Genomic DNA, 27,675 nt, shown 5'->3' on the forward strand with positions numbered 1-27,675 from the left:
CTTTCAAAGAGAAGTAAAATCCATTTCATGAAGTCTCTCAAAAGCGAAAAGTCTTTCATAAGACTTTTATAAAACCGACCCATGTTTATGATACTAAATGTCACCCACTCTGTTTAGGCACACATCTCTACTGATGGTTAAATGTTTTTATGCAAGCCTACATCATGAATAAGAACTGATTCAGTTTTTTTTTTAATTAAAAGATTGTTAAGTAGCTGACGGATGTAAGAAACAACAAGTTAATTAATCACTGATACGTGTCTAGAAAGCTTGATTTTGCTTTATTCACTAAATGAATGCAGCTGTAAATATGTTATACACACAATACGTACTTATATGGTGTGGAGTTGTAAAATGGAATTAGAAAAAAAAATAGAATTAAAAAAATTGCTACTTGGGCCCTTGAAAATATCCCTCCATACGTAGTTTATGATCATTTTGTGTCGCAACATACATATCTAGACATTTAAAGTGTGTATTACGGTTACCTAGTTGAAAATTTATGAGAAAACGGGAAATGGCAGCCATTTTAGATTCAATTTTGTTTCTCAAAGAGCTCAAGCAATTTTATTCATGTATTTATCGAAATTTCTCAATACGTATTTTATTGAGTTTCATATGCTTCAAAAACATCGAAAAAAAAGTTAATTATCAACTGAGGTAAAACAACCAAAAAAAAAAAAATACATTGAGACCTACTTCCAAGAAAAAAAACAATAGTCCTAAATGTGACCCTGAATCACAAAACCAACAAAAAGTCGCCAGACATATATTTTTAGTAAAGGGCAGATTCTGAAAGAACAGACTCTAAGCTTTAAAATGATGTATAACTCAATTCATATGGACTCTCCTAACCTATTCATACATGTTTATTTGATAAGTATGAACGGAAAAAAGAGGCTGTAAAGTATACGGGGTCTATTCAAGCGTTTAATCTTTACCAAACTGTGCTGGCTGTGCTATGAATGGGACAAAAACAGCATGTAAACTAGCAAATTAAAAAGCAATTAAGGGATTATCAGATTGAGCTGAAATTGAGCATGCTCTATTAACACATTCTGTCCATAAATACCAACTTTCAATGCGGTTGCACTTTCCTATCAAAAGTTATCAGAGTTGAAAGTGAAGGGTGTGCAAAGGATTTTTAAGAAATGAAAGGGGACCTTTACCTGATCACACTACTTTACCAAAAAAAAAAATGGTTGTACAAAAACTGCTGAAAACACACTTTCCCATTCATTTTATGACCCTTTACTTAAGAATAATGTAGAATAAAAGTAGCTCTTTCAGATTACATGAAAAGCTTAAGATTGACTTGGTTGACCCGTTTCACCTTTTTGGAGTCCTCACGTAAAATGAAGGGGTGCGACTTTTTGTTGGTTTTCACAAATGGCGTTCTTATTTTGGTTTTTATTGTATGCCTTTGTGTTTCAAAACTTCTGGATAAGTATTTTTGGCCTCCTGTCGAGACATATAAATTGACATTAATAGAGTACATTGGTGATACCTACCTGCATAGTTTAGGGTTAAAATTGCATGTTGTTATAATCGCATGGAAAACAGTAATGGCGCCCATTTTGACGCCATGATGGGTGTTAGGAAAAGCTCAAGTGTGTAACCGGTACTTGGTGTGTGTCAAAATAATTCAATAAATATTTTTTATGTGTATTAATTGATGATAATGAACCTCCAAAGTTATAAAAAACCCAAGAACGTCATCTTTGATAGTGGCACAAGCCCAGGGAGAATTTATTAGGATTGTTGGTATTCTAAACATATTTCTAGACTCATCCTGAAAAGGTCAGTTTGTTTCTACCATAAGCCTATTTTGAACTAGTGCTCTTGGCCTATTATGGATCAGCTGGAGCTTCTCCTTTACAGCATACATTATTGTATGTATGTGTGTGTGTGTGTGCTTCTTTGAAAGAGACTTCAAGTTTTCAGGTTATTTCCCTTTCATATATTCTTATAATTTTGCTATTTATAGTAGCATTTACTATAAATAATTTCAAATTACTTGTATTGATTACTTTGGCTATTCATTTCTTGAACAAAAAACAAAAAAAGACTTTCATTTTCCTGTGTTCATACAGGATTGTATTGGTTGAAACTACTAACGCCTTTCTCGCTTTTATTCAGAATCAAGGTCTGTTCACATCACTCAACATGAAAATCAGAAACTTACAACCACAGTGGTCTTCGTTAGCATTTATTGTACAAATGGTATACTTGCAATAATTCTTAGTTGAGTGATTTACTTATTTATAACTACTTTGTCCAAAGCCCATGGTGTTTTGTAATGAAACAGCCTGGATCTATGTTTGAATGATAAAGAACATGCCTTCTTAAAGAACCATTACCTTTTAGATTCGTTTGATTTTCAGCTATGGTGGTGGTATTTTAGAGCTGAGCTATGTTATGATTCAGAAGATTTTGTTTCAAAAGATCGTATAGGGAGTCAGTGGTACTTTTGTTATGCATTAACTGAACAAACAAATATAAAAATTGAAAAACAAAGGGAATAGAATGCAGTGTAACAGAATACATACCATTTCAAAATATAATAGCATAGCGTATCAAGGTACATGTATCATAAGTGAATATATCGTACACGATATCGCATAATGAACAGAACTGATGAAGCAATTGAGGGCGTGTTTGACCTGGCACATATGGCATGATATGCATGACAGATACAATAAAGCGTGGCAGTAATGAATGACAACTAAGCAACTGCAAGGGAAAGTTAAGGTCTCACAATATTTTTGTCACGAACATTGAAGATTCTCACTGAAAGAACAGATGCTTCGAAATGGATGCTGATGAGCTTCGAATATAAATTTCACTATGACGAAGATAGAGTTAGCGTCTGCAGCTACTGTTTAACTACCACTACGCTGCTGTTACAGATGTCAGTATGAATAATTCACCGAATCATAATAATTGCCTTTACTCTAAGAGTAAGCCAATTTTAAAATGTAACAACATACAAATACGCTCACACATTTATAAAAGATGACTCCCCGCCCGATCCCAAAAAAGCAAAAAACAAAAGACAAAGTAAAAAACAGCAAAACAACAACAACAACAACAAAACCAAAACAGGACTTAAATAAATCACAGTCTCATATCCTGAAATTTCATCTTGATTGATTTACCGTTTCTTAAAGTTATCATTGCAGAAAGTATGATTTTTGTTAGATGCATATCGAAGTCTTATGAGCTATATTGGTATATGAGTTTTGTATTAGAAAGTTTTGTCACATGTGATCTCATCTTCTGTATCTTTAAAGTGTTCCAGTATTAACCTCCATCTGTAAGTACTTTCTTTCTTTCTTTCTTTTTTCAAGAACATTCGATATTATCCAATATTCTGTTCCACAATTTGTACAGTCATTGTGAGGGCCTTCAAGGGGAACTCAGGGGATTAAGAAATGGGCTCATTGAGTGCAGAAGTTTGAGGAAAATCAGACAATCCGCTCAACACTAATGAAAGCTATGTGATAGTCTTTATCATTAGTTTCTATTTAACAAAAAAAGTGACTAACATGCAAATCATACATTACACAAAAGAGCTTACTCTATCAATTTGTAAGAAATGCATGATGCAGTATGGATTATTTAAAGGTACTTCTGTACATGATAATAACAAGAATAGAGATGTATTCTTTGCAATGTTCAGAGAAAAGAAAGTATTGCAGGGCCCCTTGGTAGAACAGTTAACCAACTGAAAGGGCTACCCTGCTAAAAGAATACTGTTTGTACAAGTATAGTTATTGAATATCAACCCACAGCATTATACGGGTAAGAATGACGTCTTCCCGACCCCACCTCCCTTTTTTTTTTTTTTTTTTTTTTTTTTTTTTTTTGGGGGGGGGGGGGGGGGGTGGGATAATGTGTAATGTCGTGGCTGCGATCTATTGATAATATCAGTAGATGGCGCTGTCACTTCGTACACGTTGATTATCTACTTTTCGCACTCATGCAGTAGCCCTGAAGGTCTATGGAATACGTGAGTACAATGTGCATAGCAAGGACCTGCTACGATCTCTTACTGCAGTTTAAAAAATGTCTGAAAATATGTGGACAATTTTTGACGTATGAAAAAAAAAATGTTTATGATTATAAAAAGTAAAGATCATAGTCGAATGAGAACGGATTTACTTGTAGAAGCTATTATAGGAGAAGGGTTATACATGACGCTGCCATGCAGTAGGCTGCTGTTGTCATTGAGTTGATTTTGTTGATGCATAGATATACCACGCAGAAATGTAGGCACTAACTTTGAGGGAATAAAAATAAACAGAAGAAGGAAAGTTTCAAACAACAGACGAACCCTGACACAAACACGAACACACGCAAGAAACATAAATGAAAGAAAGATATTATTCAGAGGGGTGAAGGCTCAGGTTTGAGTCTTTTCAGTTTGTCTCCCTCTACAAATGAAAATTTGTTAAGATCGCAACTGCTGATCTGTAAATTAACAAACATGTCGGAAAAAAGGAACCAGTGGGACTCGAACCTGTCATCTACTGCTTTCCGGGCAGCGACACTACCATCAGGCTGTCCCTGGTTGCCGGCAGTGACACGATGAACATGGAACAAATACCCAAGCTCCGAGATTCTGACATTGTTATGTTAAGTAGTCCAAGGCGGACAAGGCATAGGATAAATGAAAGAAAGATATTATTTTGAAAACTCCGCACCGAACCTGATAGAAATTAGTGTAGTGAAGAGTTGTTACACAGACGAGAAACCAACGAAGTATCCCATTTTTGACAATACCAATTCCTAAGTACAGTAGCAAAATATTAAACCTACGGGAGTTTATAACGCATCAGAGGCAACGTGTTCAAACACAATATCTTAACCACCCTGCATGGGGATAGGGGAGGATATTCCACCAACATAATTCATAAATGTCACTTGGGTTTTACAATTTGGTTATGTAAATTTATTGTGATCGTGATGGTGGTTCTGATGTTCTCAGTGTTCCTGTACATTTATTCAAATGTAATCATTTTAATCATGTGGTACTGTATATAGTTGTTCTTCATGTATCATACTTAAAATACATATGTGACCGTGAATCACAAAACCAACAAAAAGTGATTTTACGTGAGAACTCAAAAAAAGTGAAATTGGTCAACCAGTCAATCTTGAGTTTTTCATATCTTTAAAAAAAGCTATTCTTCTTCTACATTATTTGCAAGTTTAAGGTCAAAAACGAATGGGAAATTGTGATTTTTAACATTTTTTTCTAGAACACTTTTTTTAAAAGAATAGTGTGATTACGTATGTCTTGGAAGCCTCATTTCATTTCTAAAAATCCTTTATACACTCTTCACTTTCAACTCTAATAACTTTTGAAAGGATGGTGCTACTGCTTTGAAAATTAGTATTGATTATTGGCAGTATGTTGAGAAGGTGCTCAATTTCAGCTGAATCTGATAATCTCTTCATTGTTGTTGCTAAGGTGGTTGACATCCTTCTCTTTTGTCCCATTCATTGCACAGCTAGCACGGATTGATAAAGAATAAGCGCTTGAAATGGACCTTACAGTGTATAATGATATACTTCGGAGCCTCTTTTCTCAGTTCACACTTTGCCAGAAAGAATGCTTTCTGTCCAATATTTAGATAGGCTAGGAGAGTCCATTGAATTGAGTTATACATCATTATTAAAATCTGCTCTTTCAGAATCTGCCCTTAACTAAAAATCCCAGTCTGGCGACTTTGTATTGGTTTTGTGATGCAGGGTCACATATGATTCTTTGATGAATATCTTAGCGGCGATATGAAATCATTGATGGAATAACAAGATGTAAAAATGAGTCCTTAACTTGATATAGTTTTAAGATTCTTTTATCATGGAAATGCTCCGTCGCCTTGTCAGTATGATACTTTTTGGCGATGTAGTGTCCTGACGTCATTTCCTGTGTGTCTGATGAAGGTCTGATTGTCATATCCACCTGTTTCGCCGTACCTACGGAAATTGGTTCTACTTGGCACTTGCTTGGCAACTTATCTTACTCTAGTTAGCAGAAAAACAACAACCTGAATCCAAAACAAAAACATAATGGGACATCACTCTGTGTCGGGATGGTGTCGCTTCTCTCTCACTTTATTCTCCCTCTCTTTTTCTCTCTCGCTCTCTCTCTCTCAAAAATATTTGATCATCACTAGTATCCATGGAAACAGTTCACCGTTCTACGTATGGGAAACTCAATATGTCCCTAATTATCTGATATAGGCCAAGGAAAGCTGGACAAATACACAATACATCAAATACATGAAATCATAAAAGCTTTAAGCAAGTGATGTTGCAATGAATCTCCATGTTACTTCCTGCATGTTATTTGACAGTTCCTTTCTATTTGCCTTTAATATCTATAAAATCTGAGTAAAATTTCTGTGTGCCGCCAGTCAAGCAGTAACCAATGATTAGATCGGAGTATTTATATGTTAAATCGACTGATATCAAATCCCAGACCAACATCCCCCTCCCTACCCACTCGACCAAGCATGGAGGTATACAAAGTCTGTTTCAATTATTGCGTTTTAGCGCTAGTTACTAAAAATATCTGGTTTGCATTGTTTCCTTTGCAAGACAATATTTCTGATGTATTGAACAAGTTTTGTTATAAAAATTGCTTTTTGTGTGTTTTTGTGTTTCTTAGAGAAAGAGAGAGGGGGGGGGGGGAGGGGGAAAGGTAGCATTTCCTTAAGTCGAGTTGTACAGGTATCAAGAAATATCTGCAACACTTAACAGTCAATGAAGGCGACAGCCTTTCTACAATAGTCGATCGTTCCGCTATAGATGTTATGCTAACATTCATTAAAACTCTCTTCCTCTTCATTTTGAATAAGAATCGAATATGCATAAAGAAGTCTATTCGACTGTTATCTATACAACTCAATTAGTATTCAAAGTAGAGCACTGACTTGAAAATGTTCTACCTAACCTATGGATGTTTAAAAACAAACCAAAAACAAAACAAAGCAACAATCAAGGGTAAATCACGTCATAGGCGGCTAGAAAGACATAAGAGACTCCCTGTCATCGAACAGAGCAAACAAGCACCAGCGATGAGTAAGAGTTCCCAAACTTCGACTCACGAAGCAAGAGAAAAGTCTGTCGCGACAGAGAGAAATAAGTTGGCAAGAGATCAACACCCACCCCCCTTCCTTTCCCCATCGGTCCCTCCTAAACTCTCGCGTCCCTTCTTCTCAGAGAGGGGGAATGGGGAAAAGTGAAAAACAGCCAACGCTAGTAGAGACAGTATACGTGGCTGTCACTGTGGAACTGTGGATAGCAGCTATTGAAGTTAGACAGATAGTATCGACTTCATGGTTGAAAAAACGAAAATAGAGAGATCATTATGGACGTCAGGGGCCGCGTAAACTTCCTTCAAGAGCTGAAGGGAGCGATAGTCGACAACAGTGATGATCGCGGACAGGCGGCATGTCTGAAAAAACGAGGAAACGATACGCAGGATTATTCCGACATCGGCGCTGGGCGTGTCGACCCACGCACGCCGTCGTCGAACAGCCCTCTCGAGGAACGGCCCGGACCTGATGCCGAGGACGTGCACGAAGAAATCGACACCGCGGAAGTAGTCTATGACCACGAAGGTGAGACTGTAGAGGATGGGTGGGACGAGGAGGACGAGGACGCGTTTGGGGAGGGGACGCCGATGTTACAGAAACCGGCGGCGAGGAAGCTCACGAGGTTCCCTCCTATCGACGAGGACGATGGCTATGGAGACAGTTTTGATATGTCAACGAAGATGGAGTCCATTGAGGACGATGACGATGAGAATGGTGAGCTCTTGCAATTCTCTCCTTAATATGGTTCAAGTTCAAGTTAAGTTGATTTATTTCATTTCCAACAAGCAAACAATTAGGAATACAATGAAATGTTCGCATGTACAGATAATGTCACGAAATCGGTACACCAATGCGATGAACCTAATAACATGTAATAAAGACACCTACTAGGTAAATTATCAACAGAGATACAAAGGAATGTTATATCATTAGGGTAAAAGCAGAAACAAAATTGCTGGAAATGGAGGGGACTGCTATAATGCAGAACTTGTAGTATGCAGTCCCCTCATAAAAAAAGGTTGTCATCATAATCATAACATTTGGATAAATTATTTCTGTATTTACCTATATCCATATCCATATGCGATTAGCATACAAAACAGATGCTGACAATTCTCGAACATTCAAAATTGCAAGATAAAAGTGTCAGATTTCCTTATTACATGTATATATTAATTTCCAAGAGAGGTTTCTCTCCGGTTTTTTTCTTGGGTTGTCTCGTCTGTTATGAATATAGCATGAAGGATGCCCCTGACAGTTGAAATGATTTGATAACAAAATCACACATCAACTTTCCGTGAACATTGAGAATTATGTGATAAAAATATCATAAGATTAACAAGAGTTTTGGAAAAATTGATGAAATTACATAAGTACATATGAGGGAATTGCAGGTGTATGAGGAGTTTTTTTTAGAGGAAATATTCAATGTGTTATCTCGCCTCTAAGAAAGATGGGGGAAAGATGTGTGTATGTGTGTGTGTGTGTGTGTGTGTGTGTGTGTGTGTGTGTGTGTGTGTGTTTGTGTGTGTGTTTTCTCTCAGAAAGATCTCCGCCTTCTCTTCGTCTGTAGGACCGAAAGGAAGCATTGTCAGGCGTTTTGTTTCGCTTCATTTCATTTCGTTCACTTATTTAAGCACGGCAACCAGATTCAGCCAAGGGCTGTTTTTCAACATGTCCATGCACGGATAAAACATATTAAAATATGCAATACAATAAAAAACAAACACTGGACAAAATTACGAAATCAAATCCAGAGAACAAATCAATCAGATGATGATTAACAGTGCGCAATGTACTGATTTAAAAAAAAGAAATAACGAAACAACATTAGCTATGTCCAATTTCTGCTGTAAAAAGAAAGAAAAAAAAAAACCACCTGCGTATAGCAGTCAAAAATTGTGTCAAAGCATAGTGCTGCATCATCCTCAACTGAGAGAACGACGAAAGATGTGACACCGTAATTGGCTACAATTAGAGTGGCTTCCTTACATAATTATCATGACATCTAGGTGCTTCAACGCACTTATTTTTCCTTCTTTGTCTCTATTCAACGAAAAATGAAGTATCCTGTATCCTATCCTTCCGCGGTTCTAACCATTTACCCGGAGTCGCAGAAAATAAGGTTTATATCCGAAGCGTTGAAGTGCTTTAAAAAAAAGTATGAGGCCCCAGGGAAAGCACCGGACTTTCTGTAACTTTTTCCCCCTTGGATTGATGATATCACACCATCACGATCTACAAGGGATGGAAGTCATGATTCAGAATCACGGACCATTCTTGAACTAAATATAACTGACACTTATTTCCCTTGTCTTTCACTCTTGTCTTTTAATACTTTGGTAGAATTTGGTAGTTAATGATACCTTTAAGCAGTTACTGAAGGCGTATAGCCATGTATGGTAGCCGGGCAAATAATCGATGAACATCAGAAATGACGTGTTTAGAAGCTATAACATTGAACATCTCCTTAGTAATTCCTTGAACCACTATATTTGCTAATCCTATCTATGTTGTGTTATATATTGACGAGACATGATAACACGCCGGTTTATCATGTATGTATGATATCGAAATGATCTCATTGTCTTGATTGTTGTTTAAAATGGTGAGAGGCACAGGCTTATACTTACGTTAAGATTGTCCTCTTCGACCCGTAAACACCAGGCAAACTTATTGTTTGATCTGTTTAGAAATAGAGGGAGGAAGCTGCAGTATTAATTGGTCTCTTCTGTTTGTTGTTTAATCATATTTGAATATATCTATGCCAAGGTATTGTTTGGTGTAGCGTCTCAATTTCCTTTTAATGGATCGTAGATCACAAGAGAATCGCCATAGGGTATTATTACTGTACAGTTCTGAAGGTTTCTTCAGCCCCTTAGCAATATGCAGAGTTGATTAGATTCGGTTCAATGTAGCTTTCTTGCTTTTCTAACTCTTTCGCAACAAAATTCAAACACTGTGGATCATGAATTGAATTTCAACTTGCCAACCTGTCAGCATTAATACAAATTTAATCGGCAATATTGTTATAATCTACAAATAAAAAAGCCCAAAACAATGTCAAAGAACACGCACAAGAATACAGGACATAGGCTGCTGGGTAACATCGTTATGGTTATGTTGTTATTCAAAATAAATCTGCGAAACAAAGCCTTTGAATAAGAATGCAGCTAGTTTTTATTCTATGTTTGTCTCACTTTAAAACCCAGTCGTGATGATAACTCGAAGCAGTAGGGTAGTAAGCATTGTAGTCTCCTCCGTTCATGTTACTCGCACAGTTGATATTTTATCATGCGTTCATTTCACAATGTATCATGACTGCTACTTTGTCACGATAGCTGCACATGTACAGTACTTTGGTCTCGCGCAGGAAAACACCAAACCATGTATGTATGTATGATATGTTGTATTTAGAGGTGTCGTCATTTTGCTTAGTCACTTTGGAAAAAAAAAATTGGGAAAAAACAAACAAACAATAAAATAAACCCCGCCCAATTCCTTCATCAACTGTGCCTGTTGGCATTAGTAACACACAAATTCGTTTGTGTGTGTGTGTGTGTGTGTGTGTGTGTGGGAGGGGGGGGGGGACTGAAACTGCCCAAGCTTTCCTAATCATTTTTTCATTTTTACACTGTCAATAAGGATTGTAAACAATTTACAGAAAGTTACTCCCCCCCACATACACACACACACACACACATAAACACAAAGAACAACCCAAACCCTATCATTTCATATTGAACGTTGAACCTTCAAGATATAATCCCCATAACAGCTTGTCCATGAAGCTAAATGGGAACATGAAGGCTAACACTAACACCCACAAAACCAGATGTATATCAATGTATATGGTTTGTTTTTCTTGTGTTTCTATTACCACGTGTCGTTCCCTCTTCCAGCAAACCAATTATTATTCTAAATTCCAGCCTATCAGCCCTTGTGCACTTTCAAGCACTTGCACGCACATTCACCACCATCACACATCAGAGTTTATTTTCCCCTGCTATCTCCGCAGCAGAATTTGTATTGTAACGAATCTAGTACGTCCCTACCTTTTCCTCGGGCCGGCCATCTTTTCAAGCAATGTTTACAATGGCGGCCCTCTGCATAATCGCTTCTTAAATACAATTGTTATTGTAATCCCTGCTGCATAGACATGCATACCGTATAATCATTGATTTCCTCTTATATCGTTGTTTATGCAAGTCAAACGACTCTGTTTTAGATATACTTTGTATGTTTCCACATGTTCATAATTATGTAATTTATGTATATTGATTTGCAAAAAATAAAGTATCTATCGATCAAACAAAACAAACCACGCAATTTCAGTAGTGTCTGACTCACGGTATTTCGCGAAAATCAATGGGCTGATGCAAATTGGCAAAGTCCGCAGCCGCACGGGTTGCCTGTATTTGGTCGGTGTAGGGCACGCCGTCCATCCGCAGCCCTTTGACGCATCCCCATTTCCGGGTGTCACCGCTTCAGCCCGGACGTGCAGTTTATGTCAAAACAAAATATCTATACAGGAGCCTGACATGACATTCTGTCGACAGGAGCGAGGTTTTGTGATCTAAGGCATTGATGCCTGAAATAATCGAACACGTCTCTATTCCATGTTTTGTCTGGTTCAACAGAGACCAAGTCTGTACGTTTTTCAATTACCGTCTCGATATTAAAGTACGAATGTGAGTGTGTGTGCGTGTTTAAGAGTGTGGGTTTTGGATGTGAACCAAATAGACCGTTTCACAAGTCATATCTTTACTCCTTTCGACGTTTGTACTCAAGGAAATCTATGGATGTTTTCATTTTAATCATATCTGATCTTTTCATCTCCGCATGCCATACAAATTCCCATAGAACAGGCGTTTCTTTGTACAGTTAATGTGACTATAGATCCCCATAAAACACATGCTATAAATTATATCGTAGAATAAGGTGTTCGCGGCGTACATACGCAAAACACATCAATTAGAAACTTTCTTGTCGTGTTGCTGACATGCACACTCCCTTGCACATACAACCATTAGGCTTCAAGAACCGTGTAACTAGTATTCCAGAAAGAGCCTAGAACTCAGAACTCTGTAGCAAATGAAAGAGCTCTCATCATAGGGTTCACAAAGTTTTTTAATTGATTGAATTAGAATACCCTAGACAAGTGCAGTTTCAGTAATTTTCGTTAATTCAGTTTCTTTCCATTGTGTGTAGTCGCCTTGTCTAGGTCATGAGTTCATAGTGACGCATCGACGAGGCTATTGGGGTTTCCGTTCTACGGATCAGAATGATTAACGTCTCAAGGAAAGCATGCATGAACAGGCCATCCATGGTACTGTATAATATTTTGACTCCCTATACCCCATTCAGCGCTGGGACTATGCTTCGTACGTGATGTGAATTATACACTTCACCACACTAACACAGACATTAAGGTTTACACGTTCTATACCAAACAGCCAATATGATTATAATTGTTACCCAGCAGAACATGTTTTGTTCATAGTAAGGTTTGTACTGCACTTCATGATAATGGTTACAGACTAATACTTCCGAATACAATATAAAACAGCAGTCGTGTGCATAATAATGACATCATGCTCCAAACAACAGCTGTTAATGTTACTTTTATCTTATCCATCATAATATATATATCAATATTTGAAGGTTATCAATGTCACCAAATATAATTATTATCATATTTTCAATTATTGCCTTTTTCCTCCATTCTAATACTTTGTCTATCATCTCCACTATCCTATTTTTGCTGGGGATATAAATTGTATTATTTCAATTCGTTAACTTTATCTTTTTCTATCCTGAGATATAAACATTCCCTTGCCCTGCCATTCTATGTCTTCAAGTAGAGCCTACCTGTAATCATAGCGTGAAAGCTCCTCATTTAGAGGTTGTCTTTTAGGAACCTTTAACTACCCTCTCAATCTTAAGGAAAGATATATGCCACCAAGAGAAAGTTGTGTGAACTAATGTCATCGATGGAACTATATATACTCTTCTTGATCAATACAAGCTAGTTTTGAAATAGATTGGTGTTGATTGTAAGACGACCTTTTGATTGATTATGATCTTGATGAGATCATTGTCATTGGGCTCTCAAGCAGTCCTTTGTATTGATTATTTGTGCGGTCATCCAAGTTGAGAAGAGCTTATTGTTTAGTTTGTACATGGAATATTACTATGAAACTTCCAACTTTACTGAGAGGAAACCATGTCGTGTGATGACTTTACTCCAGGTATATTACATAAACCATCAATCTATCTTCGTATAACATCTCCGAAGGCAGAAGAATGTAACAATTATTGAAATAACATAACATAATAACTCGATTTTTTTTTTGGCATGCCTTCCTGACAATACATGATTCTTCTTAAAACAGTAAAAGATTGCCCGAGGTTTGCCCGATGTCTACAGCAACAACTGATTTAAAGCCACAGTTAACCATTTCGCAGATGAAATAAAAACCCAGCATTAATGCTTCAAAATAGGTCTAAAATATGAATTACGGGTAGAAACAACCAATGTAAATATTTGAATTAGTATATCAGTGTTAAGTATTGTTAAACAGGCCCTACACAAAATGTGAACAATGGTTATAATAAAAATGTTTCCAGACTAAACCGTCTACTGTAAAATTCTTATATGGTAGGATGTTTTGTGATACAACTGACCTACACATATGCATCAAATGTGATATCTTGAACATTTTTGAAATCGCTGCTCCCAAAGGTAAACATGACCTTTAGTGCTCACATGATTCAAAGTATTAAAAACTTTTTGTAAGGTACAAGTTAGTGAAATAGCTTTTTACCACGTAAGGACGAAAGCAAAATTCTATAAATCTGAATAACAAATGTTAGTAAGCCGGCCTATTGTCGGATTGTGAAAGGAAGTTCTGTATAATGTGTACATGGTGGCGATACATCTTGACGACAACCTTTTCTTTTCGGGGGGGGGGGGTGTCGGAGCTAAGCTAATTGAAAATATCCATTTACAACTGACTTTAAACAGCGCAAAGCTTTCTAGCCTAGTGTAATTATGAAGGACCCTTCCTCTCTCTCTTTCCTTGATATATTCATCCCCCCCTTTTTTTTGATTTGGCTCAACAGAACTTTCACTTTTTTTAAACACTGGTCAACCACTTGGGAGTTTAATACCAAAGGTCGATGGTTGGGAGGTACCGTCTGCTTGACTACGTAGAGGAAGACAATATGGACAGATCAAAAAGGTCTCCGCCTCTCGTGGGAGAACAGCTCATTACAATACAAGACAATACGAATACTCATACCAAAAGAAAAAAAAAACCACGAAAAAACAGAGAGAATCTAGAATCGCACTGAAGAGAAGGTCACGTCCAATTTTTAAAATGCCACTTTCGCATGAAGCTTGAGGAAAAATTCTCAATAACACAAACCGACAAATGGCAATGTCGTACACTCCATCCCTCCTTCAAATGCCCTAAGAAGAAATCGCACACTGAAAGGAATACGCCTTTGAACAACATAGTTATTTGAAATTTGAATCCTTTGTAATATTAATTCTCGAATTCTATTAAAAGATGACATGTTATAAGACTCTCATAAACAGTAACACAAGTGTTTGATAATTTGTGTTTTTCTCAAAATTCATGTCATTTTATTTCTTCTGAATCATGAAATTTCCACTGATCTGTTTGTTAATCCTTCTATTGTCATGGTTGTCAACCGGAATAGTCAGAGATGTTTCGTTTTAAGGTCCACATGAGCTCTTGCCATTTTGTTGTTGTTGTTGTGGTGGTGGTAGTTTGTTTGTTTGTTGTTGGTTACTTTTTAGATCTTGGAAATAAGTATCTATCGTCAGGTGAGAGTGTAAAATTTAACAACACATATCGATTTCAGGAAGCTTGCTTCAGTCATTTCCACAGGCGTGAAGAAAAGGAATCTTCCGCCACGAAAAATAATAAAGATTAAGAAACGTTGACGTCACCTATATAAACGTCGATTCAGTACCTTATATATCAACAATTGGCTTTACATAAGAGAGCCAACACAGGGAAATAGAATAAACGGCAACCACTGATGAACGAACTTTGCGGAAAGAAGCCGGAAATATCCTCATGGTTGACCAGAATCAAAACAATCGGATAAACAATGAAAAAACACAACCATCCTGCTGTATCATTGGACAGATATAAGGTGGCTAAATTTACTGAGATAAGTTTCATTGTCCTCGGAATTTCATCCCGTAAAATTGTAGCTTTAACGTAAATGAAGACTATAATGTTAGAGAAAATTACCATAGTGGAAATATGCTCATGCAGAAGATGTTGAATTTTGAATTGTCATTACAAACTGAGATCGTTATATAAATTGTGCGTCTTTACAGTATTATCAACGTCTCGCAAACAAAATAGTTAACGTGCTCACTCTTTGTGTTGTGCAAACCTGTATTAGATACTTTGTGTATTCTTAAGGTAATAATATTTGGAAGTGTACGCATTTAGCGCATTGCCTCACTCTTGCCTTGAGAGCGCATGTAGGTTTTTGTTTACTATATCTAAAGTCTGGCTGATGCCCTGGAATCTTCTTCTCTAGCGGAAATTGGCCACAGGGGTACGCGTGTACCCCATGCCACACCCTGTCTGCCTCTTTCAACGTCCCTAGGAGCCAAAATCTTTATACTCGGCCATAAGGAGTGCAGCTGTAAGCATGCATTTCGGAGATGAGTGATTCGTAACCGTCCTTTTAACATGTTTAATATATATATATATATATATATATATATATATATATATATATATCAATATATATATATATATTGTAGTTGTTCCGCGTATTGGCAGTACTAGAAAGAGCAATAATAATGTCACAACAGAGGAATGCAGGAAATGCATTAATTGCCAATCTTGATTTTAATGAATAATCCAAATTTTCGAGGATCGTTCCTCTTCATCAGGGATGACAGTGCGGATTTTCACAATGATTACTAGGATTGCGCGCGCTGCACAAAACGATCATGAGATCTGATCGTATTTGTGCTAATTTGTGGTATAAACGTTCGCACGTTCGTCGGGCGCGGAGAGACGCTGCATTCAGTCTTGTTCCAAATATTTATACATATTCGTATATGCCATATAAATGTACATTGTGTATAATGAATAATCTGGACTCGACACCAACTTTTTTTCTCTATTGGCCCTGTCGGACTAATAAAATCTTTAAATCTGAAATTTTGGTGGCCCGGAAAAAAAAAATGTAGTGTCCCTGAAATAAACGGGAACGTAAAAATCCATTTTCAATTTCAAGTGCCTCATCGGACTACCAAAAGATAGTGTTTGGGAGAATTTAGTAATCCGACATCAATTTTAGTGGCCCCGGTCAGCGGGCAACAGCCAATATCGAGCCCTGTGTAGAGACATGATATTATGATAATGTAATTGTAAGATATTTTAGCATTTCGAACTTTTCAAGTTGATAAATAACGATGCCAATTTACTGTGCAAGGAAGGATAGCTGCCTTTTATCAATGTGGGTAAAATTGACCAATTAATATAGGTAAATCGCTTACTTACTAGCTTGTATAGCTCTCTGTTTTCTCTTTATGCCTTTAATTGATTTCATGACATGATTCGCAAACAGCAACAACTGATCACTTTTGTATTTACATCTACCATTAGTCGAAAATTATTTTCATTACATCCATTCAAGATTTTTACCAAAAAAAATGTATAACAATAGAAATCCTAGTGAAGATATACTTATAATGAGCATAAATAGCAGATAAAATCATAGGAAAACATTCATGTAGATTACCGAAGAAAATCTCTTGTGAAATTAAAGCGTTCAATTTGACGAGGCTTGAAAGCATTATATACAGGCATACATATTATAATTACACATTCCAAAAGAATATATCTGCGCTAGATACATATGTATCGATTAGCAGGGTATGTGAACCTTCGCATGTGCAGTTTTTTGTTTGTTTGTTTGTTTTGTTTTGTTTTGTTTTAAGATTATGTCCAGAGCCGGAGGAGGTGGTGGACACAGTACTTTGCCAAATATCGTTCCTTGTGAAAAGACGGACGTTTAGTGCAACCAATCGAGTGAAACCTCACTGAGAATAAAAAAAAAAAACCACATACACACACACACCCACACACACATACAAGATAATGCAGGAATGATAATATGATATTGCAGTGATTATTAAAGAGGGTGAACTTACTCAACTTTGACCTCGGAACCACGAATACACTGTCCAATAATGACCCGGTTTTTGGACCAACATCTCCTTGCTTCATCAATATACACTTTTTTATTCTTTTTTGTGTGCGTGTTTAAATCAGAGTGTTTAATGTGTCCAAAAATAACAAACAGGACCAGAGGAACACGCTGATTTTACAGTTTGAATAAAAAAGAAGAAGAAAAAAACAACAACAAGGAAAAGAAAGAAAAGCCACTTTGGATTGTCAGAATTGAATCCTATAGAAGTGGGCAGAAGTACACACACCCTTATAGGCAGGATCTCTCCCACTGAAATAATATTTGTTGTTCGTCTCTGCACAGGAGCACAGATATAATAAACATCTGCGCTTGTTCGATAAATACTAGAAAGAAAAATTTCGCGTTTTTCCCTTTTCCTCTCTCACGGATATCATGAAAAAAGTGACACAAGTAATGTACATTCACATCATCTTGCATAGTGATACTATCGGTACTGGGTATAGCAGTGATGTCAGGTGCGATCGTGGGCGCATAATTTTGTCAGATTGGCAAAAGGCCAAGATGTATATGTATCATTATTGTTATGACAACTTCCGGACTACGACCTCACCTTTGAAATTATACACGGAACTTGTCGTCGGATACTTGTATAACATGATCACAATACAGTCCGACCTCGATTATCCGGCCCTCGATCTCTTGTCCGGATTTTTCTATTATCCGGACGCCTCCAAGCAGTGAAGACAATAAGAAAAGAAGAAAAAGAAAAAGAAGAAAAAGTGATTTCAAACATTATCAAAACCCCTTCAAAACTCACCAATTTACCTATATGTATACGATATTCCGTACAGAAACATAATATGAATTCAACAGTAAAATGCTTCAAATTCATGACTATAATTTTAAGTATGAATGCCAACATGAATTACACTACTGTTGTTGTGTATACTACCTACGTAGCTAGCACTGGGTCGCAGCCTATACAGTGTAGTTTGTACTAATATACATGTATACATAAACACTGTTTCCTCCCATATCCGGCCAAATGGCTTATCCGGAGGGGCGCTGACAGGTTCGAATAACAGAGGTCGGAATATCATATGAAAAAACAACAATACAACAAAAAACAAAACAAAAAAAAAAACATTGGCAGAAAGCAAATCCATGTACTTTCTAAAACATGCGAAATGCTAGATCTCCATAGTGTCGAAATCAGCTCCCACTAGGCAAAATTGATGATTCCATGCACTTGGCATTCAAAGATACTTCCTATCAACAACAAGAATCTCTCTCTCTAACTCTTTTCTTTCGAGGCAGATAAAAGAAAAAAAACAAAATAATGAAGTTCTATAGAGAATCAAGGACAGACTGGTACTAATGAATCAAAATACACAGAGATGTATACTTTTGTTGACATAGATATTTCTTGACAGCAAGAGAAAGTAAATTCGAGAATAAAAAAAAAAAAACGTTTCATAGTTATTATCAACACGTTAAAGACGGTTTGATTTTGCTACAACACACATTTCCCATAGACGCTTGCCCGAATATACTCGGGACTCGTCCTCAACGGGTTAAAATCGTGTGTATAAAACACTATAATGAAGTTTTAATCAAGGTCAGACTGGTGAAATAAGAACTAGTTACATAGAGCTGTGTACTTTTTTATTGACAGAGATATTTCGTAAAAGCAAAAGAAAATTGATTCGAGACTAGGCAAATACGTTTCACATACTGTATATTATTGAAAGTCGTGTGTATAACATGAATATGTTTGGCTTCCATCAGTTCTGATCGGAAGCTAGAGATTTCCACCTGCGTCTTGGCGTCTTGGTCTACTCTCGAGATTTGGTGTATGTGTGCACTAGTTCCTGGCACAGCCCCGGTATAACTTCCGGCTATAGCTTCCAGGTTGTCGTGGGTGACCTCCGCGAAGGAAGTAGGTCCTATCCTCTAGGCCTATGTGTAACATAGTTAAACACCTTACAAAAGTGGACTATTCCAGTCCGGCTGTCACAGTTTCTTTTGCGCACATTAGATAGTAGCTGCTTTCAGGCAACCTCAAGTTAAGATTTAGTTTTTAATCCCTTTTGCAGAGATTATCGAAAATAATACTTCTCTGACAGTAATCGTGTCTGTTTGTTTATCGTCATTGACGTTTTACTATCACGATGGAGTATCAGACCATGAAAGCGGGGAAGAAGTCAACTTGGCTGACAAAAAAAAAAAGGTTGAATATCATACTATTATATTTTGTTTAAAAATCAACAGATCTGAACTACCCCGTATCTGAATGCCAAAAGCTAAAAATGTGTACAACATTGGAATTATCGATATATTTTTTTATCTTAAGCATAATTATTCTCATTGTTCCTGACTACCAAATCTAAGTGTCATGCATGGGTTTATCTGTTTGTGTGTGTGCATGTATGTGTGTGTGTGTGTGTGTGTGTGTGTGTGTGTGTGTGATGGAGAACTGATATAGCAAACAACGAAGTAATCTATGGTGAGATGGCAGCAGGGTCTCCGTACTTATATAACAGCATTTATGCATGAGATTCACACAAACAAAATGGAATATGTATGCATTCAATGCAGGAGGGCGGAATAGGAGAAAGAGATGAAATAGAGGGATTTAAAAAAAGAAATATGGCCCAAAACATTTTAGGTCTGTAAAATAATCATCTTGGACTCTTTGGACGATGAGAAAGGTGACGGGTAATAGACATGTTTCTTTAAATGCCAAGTTTCTATAAACATATCCATTCAATACACGTATACTCAATGGTGGCACTCTTCCGACTATAAAAGCAACACATACTGTGTGTTAAAAGGCCGATTAAAGTCGGATTGGAAGTGAAGTTGTGATTAGGAAAAGAAATCTCATTACCTGGAGCCATGACCACCGATACCACAATCGACGAATTTGATTGCATTAACAAATAGAGTTTTAAGCTCAGAATCGTATCAAGCGATTACTCTGCGTTTCGAATGGGATGTGGCTTTACCTCCACTGGAATGGTAGAGTCCTCACTTCCCCTGACTCAATTCGGGACCATTTAAATACCCACGAACATTAAGCCTATTCGGAAAGTTATACCAAAACACGAGTACACAGAACTGTCAGTTCTTTATTTACTAAAGGAGTCTCATTTTGGTGCAGATCAGGGAAAGGAATCATTTGGAATTATTTTGTTGTGGGCGATTCTCTTGCAACGGCAAGCAATATGGACGCAGGCGGTAAGATATCATGCCTTATATGTCTTTCATTCATTTCTTTTCTTTTATTAATTTGCTAATTCTTAAATAATTTGCGTCATTCACGTTGATATTAAGCAAGGAACCTTACTCATTGCTTGTACCATACTCTCGATATAATGGACAAATTTCCTGAGTCTCTAATAATCTGACCGCATCAATTTACTCATTCGAAAGCTTCAATGTTTTGTTTGTTTGTTTGTTTGTTTTTTGGCAACAGTATAATTACTCTATCTATCTATTACCAACATAAGGCTTTTCTATATCTGTAAGGACATTCAATCGTCCATTTTACTGAGAGAGTTAACCGTCTTGTGAGTGTAATCAGCTAACTGATATTCTGACACGACTCTGCCATGTATCAAATCTACAGGAAATAACAATACTTAGAGGAAAAGGGTTAAGGCGAATCAAAAAGTCAAGTAGTAAGATCGTTTGTAGTATCATGTCGGGCAACGTCAGATCACGCTATAATACTGGTAAAAGTTCAACCTATATCATGAAATAACATCTTGGAGTAGTCTGCAAAAATGTCAAGACTATTCGTATAAACTGGTCAACCCATGAGCACAAACAAGCGCAAGTGACCACCTTATTTTAATACGAAGTAGTTTTTCTCTTTGAATCAAAGCAATGAACACATTTTTACGTGATACACTATTTTGTAAATATTGAAAAGGATCGACGGGAAAAGGAGCGCACTCGGTAGTACAGTCACGTAGTTGATGACGTGAACCAAGACTCCGCTTGCAGAAACTTGGAAGACATAGTTAGTTGATGCAATTATCAAACCGGCAGTGATTTATTTGGTGATTTTTTGACACGCGTAACAACGGGGGCAGGTACGGATGTTAGACGTGATAGAACCGGAAGTACTGTGATGTTGTCATCATTGTTCCGTTTTCCAAAGTCAACCAAACTCGTTTGTTTTGATGTAGAACTATTTCCCAGAACAATTTGGGAACAACGTTATGATTTATTGTTTATTCATTGTTTACTACCATCGAAGCTATTGCGTCAAGAGTGCACCATCACCCCCATCATTCACGCCCATCTTCATGTGATGGGCATTCAAGAATTTAGGTTTAGCCTCGGTCGGGGCAGGTTCTAGCGGTGTTCAATTGTTTTACTGGTCAGGGTCATTACACCTTTTCTCTTGTGTTTAGTGTCAAACTACGATTCATCACAGATAATTAGTTCTAGTCAGTTGCAGGATAAACTGAATTCAGAAGACATACTATCATAGCTGTATCAATTTATTCGACTTATTTCATTTCTTTCTTTCTTTCTTTCTTGAAAACCAACTGACAGTAGCTTGGCAAACATGAATTGAACAGGGAAGTAAAATTATGCCTCGTTTTGAATACAACACATGATATACCATTTTAAATCCCTAATGCTTACAATAACACGAATAAGATGTCGACATGGGGAAATTGTCAATCAGTTGCAAGAACACAAGCAATTATATCGTAATATTGAAGAGAAAAATAACAAACTGGAAATAGCAGCCGAGTCGTCTCCAACAGTACATGAAAAATATAGCAATTCCTAAAGCTGTTGTTTGATATCAAATAGTTTCTTACATGAGATGGTGTGTTGTGAAGGCTTGTATCATTAATAATATCTTTTTAGTTTTAATATGAACTTCCTCCTGTAAGGCAATGAATTTTGCCTCTTAATTTTAATGACATTCAGCGATCAAGGGGTCCATAACTCTAAAAAAAAAGAAAAAAAAGATAGATTTAAGGTACAGCGAAAATCTCAAGACATGACAAGTTAATCGATTACGACGCCATATTATCATTCCAGAGATGTTTCTCATTCTGATTTAGTACGAAAAGAAGAACCCGCTTTGAATTTCCCTGTATTTCAGTGCGCCTTCCCGTTGTTACTGAGGCTATATAAGGGCCTGGAATCAAGAAGTCAAAATATAAAGCTATCGTCATCTTCCGTTAGGAACTACACTGGTTTAAAAAAAAAATCAAACAGGTTGAATCCGCAACTGGCAGCCTCACAGAGGTACCGATTAACTATAATTTTTTTGGTTCCCCATGGCAACCTCCATAGTAACAGCAAAAACAAGTGATGCGCGGACACTGAGACTTTGGTGCGGAGTCAAGGATATACAGAGATCCTGTGAATCACGTAGCTACTTACCATCAACCAAGTGAACTTGATTTAGGTTCAACTTGAAAGCAGTTTATCGCATGCTCTATGATGGCTATGGTCCTTATAGCTGAGGCATTCAAAATTCAACTTTAGGCTTCGCGCCGTTCAGCCATGTCAAAAATCTAGAAGTTATTCTTTCCCGTTCAGAATGTGTACGCAGAAAGTTTGCAAGGTATGGGTGAATACAATTTAGTGTATGTTTGTTTGAGTGTGTGTGGGGGGTGTATGTGTGGGTGTGGATGTGCATGCTTGCAGGTGTATTGGGTCATCATTCTGAAACTTGCCGAAGACCAGTCCTTTACTGATGGACTCGCAGACTTAAATCAATGAGGGAAGAAGAAGAAGAAGGGGAGGGGCCGGGATTAAGCAAAAGTTGCCACAACGCTTCAGGCAAACGATCTACCTTACATCTTTAAGATATCTTGGAAGATTTCGACGCCACCGGAAGCCGCTACTTCTACGTCTAGTTCCGTTTGGGCTAAGTGCCAGGATGTGCGAATCGGTTCGGTAACCCAGATGTTGCTATAATCAATGACTCGATCCATGCACAGACGACCATCATTCGTCTTCTACGACAGTGTTCACAGTGGCTGCTGCAGCGGAAGACGAATTTGAATCTCCTAGACTGCTGCCTGATCGGTTCCTTACGCGTCCGTTCGATCCCGTACGTTGTATTTATGTACAAAATGATGTTGAGGGACGAATCGGTTTGTTTTCATCATGCTTCCCTCTAGAGTTTCTATGCATCATTGGCATCTGGAGATACTTGACACTCTACACTGCAAAAATTCCGGTGTTAAATAGTGAACACCGAGCTGGTGTTAAATTTTCATTTCCAAATATAAAACTGTTTTTTGAAGAGTTTTTTAGTAACTGCACTTCTCGTTGATTTTTAATTTAAACAAGACGATCAGGAATTTTACGTTAAAATACTAGATTTTTGAAAAAATGTGAAAATAGATTTACACCAAAGTAACACCAGCTGGTGTGGTCTCTTATTGAAGCTGGACGGGTGTTAAACCATTGATATTAACACCAACAAATATCAAATCAACACCATGTGGTGTCATTTTTTAATTAACACCAGTACAGTGTCAAAATAACACCAGGTACAGTGTCAAATTAACACCACGAAGTGTCAGGTGAACACTTTTCAACACCATCACAGTGCATTTTGTACACCTGTGGGTGTGGTCCTCTATTTAAGTTTGATCGGTGTTAGATTTAACACCCACGGTGTTAAATCTAACACCGATGTTTTTACAGTGTATGAACACCACAAACGGAACTTTTCTTCCCAGGTGACATTAGAAATCAATGGAGTGCAATCGTCATTTGTGATGCAGTAATCGACCTTACGATACTGTAACGTTTTCGTGCTTTATTGATCAAGTCGAAATAATGAGAGTGCACGTGACGGCCAAACGATTATCTGAGGTTCCTGTAAAACAAAACAGGACCTTAAGGTTACCGTCATGATTATAATTGAATAGAATGGTATCTTTGACTTTTTTCTTATTGTACAAAACTAATAGCAATAACAACAACAACAAATCGAGTATCTCTAACTTCAAGCACAATGGAGGGGAGGGTGGGGGGGGGGGGGGTCTTAAACTCGGAAATGACCCTGTCAGCAAGTTCGGTTCCGGTGAAAATGTCCGGTGAGCTGTATGCCTGTAAAACTACACCAGCCTGCACACAGTGCAACTATTGTGCATAAATACCTGGGGACGCACAACGCGAAAGAAGAATCTATGATCAAACCATGGAGGTACGTTTGTACCTCCATGATCAAACTTGCACAACGATACTTACCAGTATACATATTAATGAAATGATTTAGTGAAGGCAGCGATATAAGTTGAAAACATCAGCAAACGTGTGAAGAAAATCAGACGATCCGTTTAAACGTTTAGAGTCTTTAAAAGTTTTATGGATTAGAAGACTAATACAGTTTGTGATGTCACGTATGTACAATCATATAAGGAAAATATAAAGAGAATTCCACAAAATTCCACAAAATTTCATTTTTAGTGAAAAGTACAAAATCCCTCGACTTGTTTCAACTTCTTTCTGACAGAGGTATATCAAGCGTTCTTTCATTTTGCTATGAATATGAAGAAATGTTGAATATAGAGCGATGGCTGTATAGAGAAGCTTAAAACATTCGTAATTTTTGAATGGATTCTAAATTTTCCTCAAACGTTCACTTATGTGTTCTACTAAAATTGTTGCATTCATTTAATCTACAGTACCAAGCTGACTTGACAGTTTCAAGCGATATTTTGGCAAAAGACTCGATTCTTATTCCTAGAAAAGGAAGAATCTATTCTTTGAAATTTTCGAACCTTCTGATATCGCTACTCTGCCATATTAATTGTGATAGAATCGATGGAAATCCATTTTCTTTTTCTATCAGGTTCATTCCAAGTATCGATAGTTGGCAGAATATTTGAGTGCACCATGTGTAAATATATATATATATATATATATATATATATATATATATATATATATATATCCTTCCATCCAATCCATCCCTCTTCCTCCCTCTTTTTATGTTTGAAGAGTTTGGTAGCAAAACGGGTTAACTGCAATCTTTGATTATTTTAAAGAAAGTCCATCATTAGATAGAGCAAAATAAAATCTTTCTACGATATCTCACTTGTTGAATAACGAGAAATATTCTTGAAGTTATGATCAAAAGTATTTTAGATTTTCTTATCATTTCGGTTGTTTTCATACAGGTTTAATCACAAATATCACAAATATCTCAAATCAGCTGGAATGGAGTTAATTCGTTGTGCAATCAAACGCGTCATTTCTATTGTTTCTATTGTTTCGGTGAAGCATTGCACATCTTAGTCTCGACACCTAGCCCAGATGAAAGATAAGAGGTGAAAGAAGAAGAAGAAAGAAAAGCAAGATAATCTAAGTTGTAACCTGTAATCATGTGTTGTCTGAAGCAGAAAACAAAAGACAATCACCAGGAAATAATATTGTTCCTGGTAACGACAGTCTCTTTATCGGGGTTTGTTGTGATAATGTGGCTTTAATACCTTGCTTACCTTGATTTAACCTCCAAGGAGATCGACCAAAATGATTTATCAATGACAATGATAATACTAGCAAGATTGGAAACGTTAAAGAGAATACCTTAATGCGTTTTGTCTTGAACTGCTCAATATATCTTCCACTATAAATACCTGTTGATTAGAGTAATGTGTGTCATTGAAGGAGACTTTACCTAAAATACACATGTCGATTCAGTGAATGCAGAAATGATTAATGGTATACACCGGTGATGTTTGAGGAACAAATCGGACAATCCAATATAAATCTTTCGACATTTTAGGTTTGGTTCAAACAAGGGGTCAGTCATCAACATGATCAAGGGGTTAGAAAACTACAGCCACTCGTGATGTCATAGTAGGACAATGATATTTAAAAAATATAAAAAGAATTTTGAAAATTTGATTTTTTTTAAAATAAAAGTTACACAATCTTTCGACCTATTACCGACGTAATTTATGAATAATATTAATCCCTTTGCCTCCTGACCGTAGGAAGTCTAAACAGGTGCTCTTTCATCATACTCTTAAATTTCCTTTATAGTGGCGGTGCTAGTTGTGGTGTTAGTGTTGGTGATTGTTGTACTGTTGTGTGTAGATGCGGGTATTTAAAGCTAGAGGTCACAGGAAGGCAAACTCGGAACAGCCAATCTGTCATGCAGCTATCCATCGCTTCCCCTCCACCTCGTATAGAACTAACTCTTCCCATTATTGTCAGTCCGATGTGATCATAGTACTAGTACTACCCGTCGACCATACGCCGAGTGCCTGCCAATCATTTTGCTTGCAAGATTTTGATTTTTACTGCATGTTTTCTACTCCTTGTCAAAGGTTTCAAACTATATGCCTGTATCACCTCTGAACGTGAGAAAAACTCGATGTTACATTTTCTCCATCTCACGATCTTTCGCCCTGTCTCTCTCTCTACCTCTTCTCCCTCTTTTGCTCCTGTAGGAATTTTCTTATAATGTACTTAATGTGCTGGGATAGCTATGGCGTAGCGCTCCAAGAATATACAACCGTGTACACTGTGAAGATCAGAATTGAGAGCTTTTATTTAAATCTATCTTGGCGCATTTGTTTCGACAATACACATTATAATTTGATACGTGGTATCTGGTTCAGTTCATAGGGACAAATGTCTATTTCGCGTGTATATTGGCTAGTGCATAACTTCTTTCTTGCTATCTGTTGTTTGTTAATTCATATATTCAAAAGAAATATTTTTGGTTACAGTTATGTGTTACGCGCACCATTTCTAATGCTTATACTTTGTCAACTATTTTCTATTTGACCCCGAGAGAAAATAATCATATCATAGTGGAATGAAATCATAATTTTAAATCGGTAATATCACAAAAAAAATGTATCATTAGAAGCTGTAATTATTCGTCGTGCAAATCACTTTTCTAACCCTCAAATAATCAGTGGAACATAATTGTATAGCTGAATTCAATGTACGCTATGTCCTTTTTTTTCTTTTGTTTTAATCACGCGCAGTTAAATCGGCATCATATATATTTTTCCACGTCTAAATGAATTCTATCATTGCAAATGTACAAATAAGTTAAGTGACGTCGCACACTATGAAGTATAGAAATTCCTGAATGAAGTTTGCAGTTTTGTTTGGTCATCATGAGTCATCATAAGTAAAAGTTAAAAGATTTTTTTTCAACGTTTCGAATCTTTGATAAACACAGTATCTTACTGATATTGAAAGTATTTTGAAAGTTTGATTCTTTATATTTTTTATCAGAACATTAGATTGAGATATATATGAATCTATTGAGATATCATATTATTGCTTTGTTGTTATTCTTGATACGATTTCCTAGACTGATTACTAT

General features: G+C 36.8%; 1 protein-coding gene across 1 annotated transcript in view; it reads left to right on the forward strand.

Annotated features, from left to right (window-relative positions):
- The first annotated feature begins 7,381 nt into the window (after positions 1-7,381).
- The window catches only part of LOC139726285 (uncharacterized), a 39,364-nt gene continuing 19,070 nt past the window's right edge, over positions 7,382-27,675 (forward strand). Inside the window, exon 1 of the mRNA XM_071637353.1 lies at positions 7,382-7,823. Coding sequence (XP_071493454.1) covers positions 7,382-7,823 — 442 coding nt within the window. The remainder of the gene's footprint in view (positions 7,824-27,675) is intronic.

Source organism: Diadema antillarum, unplaced genomic scaffold, assembly GCF_040938485.1.
Source record: "Diadema antillarum isolate AM-2024a unplaced genomic scaffold, OU_Dant_1.0 seq00000082_RagTag, whole genome shotgun sequence".
In the NCBI taxonomy this organism is placed as follows: domain Eukaryota; kingdom Metazoa; phylum Echinodermata; class Echinoidea; order Diadematoida; family Diadematidae; genus Diadema; species Diadema antillarum.